This window comes from Gavia stellata, chromosome 2 (assembly GCF_030936135.1).
Source record: "Gavia stellata isolate bGavSte3 chromosome 2, bGavSte3.hap2, whole genome shotgun sequence".
NCBI classification, from domain to species: domain Eukaryota; kingdom Metazoa; phylum Chordata; class Aves; order Gaviiformes; family Gaviidae; genus Gavia; species Gavia stellata.
The window spans coordinates 50,711,129-50,718,397 of NC_082595.1; the positions used below are offsets into that span (position 1 = coordinate 50,711,129).

Here is a 7,269-nt window from a genome sequence, read left to right on the forward strand (position 1 = left end):
TAATAGTAGTCCATCTATGGGTGGACTTACATTCAGCAAGATAATACAATATCCTAGGAAATGCTGTGGCCAGATGCTAGGAAAGGACCCAGCACACTAACAACCTATACAGGATACATTATCCAGATTCTCTGCTGTACACACAGAGACACAAGCTATGTGGCCACGACACCAAAGAGCCATTGTGTCCAAAGGCCAGTGTGAACTCTCAAGTTTAAGCCGCATGAGGTAATTATTTATATATCATTGTCTGAAAATTAGCAGCCTATTCATCCCGATCTATTAGCCAAACTTTCCAAAAGAACAAGGGGAGCAGAATGGAGCCAAAACACTTTTTCCAGCTGAAAACACTCTGTCGTCTTTATCTACTCACAGGACCCCAGATACAATCTTACAAGCGCTGGTAAACTGACCTCAGCCTGCTTTTGTAAATGTAATTTTTCATTTTGTAACTGAAAAATATTTTAAATATGGGTTGATTTACAGTATGACGGTCTGGCCTCTCAACAACTGTCTCTCTGCCCATGTGCTGCCCTGCACGGCTTATGAAAATAAGTTGTCATCAAAATAGTCATCTATGAAGGTGAGTACATTCCCTCAGAGGAATTAAAGGTTAGATTTTTAAAAAGGGAGTAAATCAAATATCAATAAAAATCTCCATCACATTTGTTGAAGGTTTCATGGGCAAATCTTCAGTTCTGTCTTCCCACTGGTCACTGCACTGTGTCCCTTCCTCACAGTCCAGACACCAAAGTGACGGTCGGCTGCTGCCATGCGCCTGCTCTGTTGTGTGAGTGCAAAAGGAGCATGCTCCTATTTGGGGAAGCAGGACATTCCAGCGCATCTGGCTTTTCTAATATTATTATGGGCAGAAAAGTGATTTTTATTCCTTGTTGTAACAATTTAGCAGGAATCAGTATCTCATTCGAGTAACACTACCAGCAGTGCAACATCGCCAAGTCAGACAGGAAGAAAGTGTGTTTCTACAGGGTTTGAAAGTGATGTTTGATGCCCACGGAGCAGCCCTTGACCAGAACATCCCCTCTAGTCTTGCAGGCCCCACATCAGCCAAGCAAGGAAGAAGTTGTGTGCAATTACATCAGCCATTTCTGCTTCCTTTGGTGGAAATTGCAGGAAGTGAGTGGTATCTGCCCGGTCTGGGATCAGCGGTCTGGCTGCGGGTCAGTGCTGTGCAGGTACCTTAAACCAGAAGAAGATGGGCGGTGGGGAGGTCTACTTTAACCTGCTGTGTGCTCTCCTGCTCCTTGCGCTACCCAGGGCGGCAGGAGCTGCCCATGCCCAGGGGAGTTTGGCCACCTCTGCCCACTTTGTGCCACTAAAAATTTGCCCAGTATAAAAAGGCAGCTTTGCATGGGCCACATCCAGATGGTTGAAGGCTATTTGATGCTTTTCACAGGCTGGACTACTTGGTGGCTTATATTTCAGTACTAACTCTTCATTCATTTTGTTCTGCCAGTGCTGTGCGGTACAACACCTTACTTCTCCTTCTCCCTTCCCTTTTTACCAGCTTGAAATATCTTAAGCTTCTAATTTTTCTTCTGAAATGTGAACTAACAGGCCCTATTAACATATTGCCTGTTTTGGTTAGATTATTCCCAGCTGACATGTGTTTTGCTCGCTGCAAACAACAGCAAAGGGAATCAGGAGCCCTGGGGAAGGGCTATGTCAGCTCTATCTGAGGCCCTCTTTTGCAGTCTTGGGATTATCTTTAACACCTGTTATTAATGAATTCTTCTGCAGAGAACTCTTGAACCAGAGTATGTCACATTCAACTTTTTTCTCTGTGTATTTTGACTTTTTCCGTCCTATCTTTCGCAATTCCTCTGTGGCATCACTAAACACTAAGTTCACTAAAAACTGCACTTTGGGGTCATGTTCAAAAAAAGTTTGGACAGAAAAAAATTATGAGAGGGAATGTTTTGAAGATGATGAACTATTGGGATTTTTCGCTTTATTACAGTATTATTAATTTCAAATTTGACATGAATGGAAAAAATGGGGAGACAATAAAAGTGTAATGAGATCAATAAACTGAAAGAAAAACTTTTTATTTTGGGTTAAGACAATCCTAGACTGAAACAAATATATGAGTTATTAATTCCAAAGATAACAGACAAAATATTTGCATTTATTAATTCTTTTTATTAACTTCCTGAACTAAAATATCCTTTTTTTACTCCTTCTCTAATCCACAATGTCCTTGGTTTTAATCCTTCAGCTGACTAATTTGGACAAAGATGCTACAGATGGGGACCACGCAAGTGAGTTCTTCCCTCTCCATCTTCACTCTCACTTTTAACACGGTTTAAGCTGCCACTGTTAACTTACAGAGGTACTGCTTCAAAAACTGCTCATATAGGTGTGTCCTATATGAGCTCTTGAAGGGACAGAACACGGACCAGTGTAACCAAGAGCAGGAAAACATAAATGCGAAAGTTACATAACAACAGGATGCAGCAGGTGGAACAATTTCATGTGAGTGCCGTGGACAAGAATTCTCCTTCATTACAAAACTGAAGGCCAAATGCTATTTGTGTAAGAAAAACGAGGAAAAAATACATACCGCACCCTATGGAGACCCCAGTCTGCACGGAGGTGGGGTGCCCTACATCTAGCAGAATTTTAGGCTGGACTGGGTGAGTGTGTACTCCACAAACATTTCCACCACTCTGCAGTAATGATAAAATGCTCATATATGATATGCCGTCTTCTTTAAAGATGATCACTGCTTACCACTACAAGGGAGAGCAAAAGGCTGCACTATAGGCTATATGGCTGTAATACACGTGATGGAAGATTTGAGGTGTAGGTTCGCTAGCTCAGCGTAGGTCGTCTTAGTGGGCCCATGGCCTTCTCATGCTATTATATTCTATTTAGGGATCCCAGACTGACTCTTTTGGAAGCTGTGAGGAAAAATTTCATGGCAAAGGGGCACTGATGACGGCCCTCTTAGAAAGTCCATAATTCTTTGAAATGGCCTTGTTCTATTTTAAGGAACTCAGACTCAGAGGTTACTTAGAGGAATTTAGATCTTAGAGGTTATGTGAAGCAGTTTCAATAAAAAAGATATTGGCTACCCATGTCTTTGCTGCAGGAGATCAAATCGTATCAGATAGTAAATTTTTCCTTTTTTTTTGTGTGTTTTACCACTGATTACTAGGTCACACAGTAAATTCACAAAAAATCAGCTTGAGATTATATCCAGCAATTTTGTCTGAAGAAGGAAGGATAAAGAGAAGGAAAGTCTTGAGAATGATTGGCATTTTTAATTTTACGATAGCATTCTTACTTTCGAATTTGATACACGTTAAAAAGCTCTTCTCTTTCCAAAGTATTAAGACCTACATTGACACTATTTGAGCCTTCTCTTAATTGTGAACTGGTCTCTTTTCCCATGACCAGATGAGAAGCGAGGGGAAAAAATCCAAAGCGATTCCAACAAGTAATGTGTGCAGGAACAGTGAGCTGAGATTGTTTTGTTACATGTTGTTCCCGTTAGGAGTGGCGATCACTTCAGAAGCATCACGATAGCTAGCTAGCTAGCTAGGGTAAGCATTTCGACAAGGACATGATTTTACTTGGAATTTGAATGACGAAGTACTTGTATGAGAATGATACTTTATTGCATACAAAATACAGGAAAAATGAAAACTAATGAAAATGTCAGAGTACCAAGGACAAAAAACCTACTGTTAATATCAAAAGCTATCCAAAAGCCTCTGACAATCTTAATATAAATGATCAGTTATTAAAATGTGGAAACAGGAAAAGAAGAAACAAATCTCAGAAGTTTTACGGCAAGTCTCCAGCTAAGCACAGTGTTTCAGAGAACTATGCCCAATTTATACGTTTTTGCACTGGGATTTTTAAAGTGTGGAAATGACACCTTAAATTCTTGTTGAAGCAAACCTGAAAAAAATAAAAACATCTTGCTCTTGTAGTAGTTTTTAAATCCCTATAGTAATAGCTGCTACTCATGTCCTGACATAAAACAGAATGGGATGGCAACTGATGCTGACTTTAGCTCTTTCTCGTATTAAAAATTCAGTTTAAAAAATTGCCTCAGCCTTATTCTAACAGTGTCCCTGCTGGGCGTCAGCAGCCTTTGGCACAGAGTGGCTCAAAAACATCAAGAGGGAGGGGAGTGGAGCTGGACAGTGGGCAACTTCTTAGCTGGGCAACTTCTTAACTGAAGAAACTCAAAGTAAGGAAGATGAAGGATGGTGGTCATGTTGGAGAGCTTGTAAAAACCTAATTGCAGCGCAGGGAAGAAGAAGCCAACCTTTGAGAGATATACCATCGGAGTCCCTTCAGGGTCTGGTATGCAGTTGCCCTGACAGCAAGAGATAAGAGTGAAGGATCTGAGCACCGGGAAAATTTTCACTGAGAAATGAGAAGCTTGTTTTAAAACCCTGTATCCTGTCTAGGATGAAAAATCCAGGACTTTCCTGAGTGATGTTTGTCTCTACACTGTCCACATTAAAACAGACCATTCCACTGCATCAAAGAAATATCACAAAATCATCCAGGAGGCCTCTATGGGGTGAGGGTCACTGATACCCCAGTATGAGCTGGCATCAGCTGCATCTTCTTGCAGGAACACCCGAAGATTCACAGACAAACTCTGATATAAATCTTCAGAGATTCAACAGCAGCTGAGCATGTGTGCATTTAAACTTCTTCTTAGAAGATGGCAATTTTTGCCAAATACAAAACAGTCTTTCTACGCCCCTAAGGTATATTAGTCTCCTATAGGGACTCTCTCCATCTGGTTTATATGACATCTCATGCTTTCCACTCAGGCAGTAGACACATACTTAGAAAAGGATTTCAGTGCACTGCAGTACAGCTCCCATTCTACAAAAAGAGATATTTTACTGTAAGTATTACTGATTTAAAAGTTTATGGAAATACAATTAAGAGAGATTTGCTATTATGTTTTATTGCTGCTGGGAAGGATGGGAAAGGTGGGAATAATTTCCAGCTATTATACCAGTCATTTCAAGAACAAAAATACACATAGAAAAATGTCATGTATTTAACTGTAGTTGTCTTACTGTTAAAAATCATACTGTTCAGTTATCTGATTTATTAAAAAGACTACTGGAATAATCCATTATAATCCATTAATATCATATATTTCTTACAGCTCAAATCAAAAACTAAGTAAATTAAAACTTAAATAGGAATTTCATAAGTAAAATGCAGAGGCAATCTTTAGGGCATATAACAATATTTCTGTTTGCCTTGCTGAATATTTATGTCATCAACACAATGGATATCCATATATAGCCCCATAGCCAGAACACTATAAAATGAACAATTTGCCCTGAGGGGTTTTCCTTTGCAATCAGATATTACTTTTTTTATAATAATCACTTCACAGCTTCTACTTGATAAAAAGAATCATAACTAAATTGGAATTTCATTTCCAGGGAAATTCACAAGAACCAGTATACCATTATACTAGAGACAGCTTTCAAATCCCTTAAGGAGCTTTGGCTTGCAATGCCTGTTACTCAGCACTGGTTTTTCTTCTAAGGCAGAACTTCTCTTTATTGACTGTTTGCTCACACACCTCTGGATTTGCTGCATTTCCTGCACTACTTGCAGTATTAGTTGAAAGAAAACCAAAGTATAACATAAAAAATGATGCCACAAAAATTGAACACGCTGATCTGAAGCTCCTTTACTTCAATAGAGATATAAAACAGATAAATCAGGCTCATTTTTTTGCTTGAAATATGGAAACTGTCTGATGGCTTTAATACAAGTATTTGATTAAAAGACATCTCTCCTTCTAACCTGCCTTTTTATTACCTTTTTGTCAGGTTAGTCATTTGGCACGTCTGCTAGAAGGTGAATCCTCTTCCCATGGCAGAGTCGAGGGAGGCAGTGGGACCTGGGCAGGCTGGCATGAGCTCAGCCCAGGGCCCCAGTGCTGAGGAGGGGATGCTCGTCACCTTGTGCTATGAGGCGAACGGCTCCTGCTACAGGACCTTACGCCCCTTTGGGGTCCAGCTGGCCATTTATCTGGCCTGTGCCTTGGGCACGCTGATCACAGCAGTGGGGAACCTGCTTGTCGTCGTCATCGTTTCCCATTTCAAAGCCCTGCACACCCCTGCCAACCTCCTGCTCCTCTCTCTCTCCCTTGCTGACCTCCTCCTGGGGCTAACCGTGCTGCCCGTCAGCACCATCCAGTCTGTAGAGAGCTGCTGATATTTCAGAGATGACTTCTGTAGGCTGCACACCTTTCTGGACACACTCTTTTGCTTGACCTCCATATTTCACCTGTGTTTCATTTCCATTGATTGGCACTGTGCCATCTGTGACCCTTTGCTCTACCCCACCAAGTTCACCGTAAAAGTGGCCTGGATTTACATTGGGGTGGGGTGGGCAGTGCCTATGGCTTATGCCTCTGTCTTCCTCTACAATAAAGCAATTGCAGGACTGGGCCATTTTTTGCAAGACATGCCCTGTGTTGGTAGCTGTCAGCTGCTGTTCAACAAGCTCTGGGGGTGGTTGAACTTCCCAGTATTCTTCTTCCCTTGCCTTGTAATGTATTGTATGTAAAAATATTTACTGTGGCTAACAAGCAAGCCAGGCTGATAAACAACATGAGTAGGAGTATTGGGTCTCAGCTACACGTAGGAGCATCCAAGAGTGAAAGGAAAGCAGCAAAGACTCTTGGGGTAGCTGTAGGAGTCTACCTCCTGTGCTGGTTGCCCTTTACTATTGACACCATGGTAGACAGTCTTCTGGATTTCATTATCCCCCCAGTTCTGTTTGACATCCTGATTTGGTTTGCTTACTTCAATTCGGCCTGCAATCCCTTGATCTATGTATTTTCCTACCATTGGTTCAGGAAAGCTGTGAAACTAGTCTTAAATCATGGTATCTTTTGTTCCAGCTCATCTACAGTAGACTTGTACCAGGAATGACCAGAGCCTTCACATGCACTGTAGAAAATATTGTAGGCTATATTATAACATTTCTCATTAATATTCTTCAACATCCACTTAGCTAGTATTTCTCTTTTTATTTTCTAATTATTTTAGAACAGCTGGCTTGGGCAGATCCCCAGTTTAAATAGACATGCCATTCTGTGACTCACCTTCCACAACATTTGTCCCAGCACACACACCTTATTAAAGTCTTGCATTTATTATGTGATGCCAACAAGTGTTTGAAAATTGTCTGTAATCAGCTCCAAAGAGGACTATTCCTTGGGTATCCTGAAATAGTTGC

General features: G+C 41.0%; 1 protein-coding gene across 1 annotated transcript; it reads left to right on the forward strand.

Annotated features, from left to right (window-relative positions):
- The first annotated feature begins 5,937 nt into the window (after positions 1-5,937).
- Positions 5,938-6,962, forward strand: LOC104257136 (trace amine-associated receptor 5-like). The gene is given in 2 exon segments (XM_009811821.2): positions 5,938-6,580; positions 6,583-6,962. Coding segments are annotated over 2 exon segments (1,023 nt in total).
- The last annotated feature ends 307 nt before the right edge of the window (positions 6,963-7,269 follow it).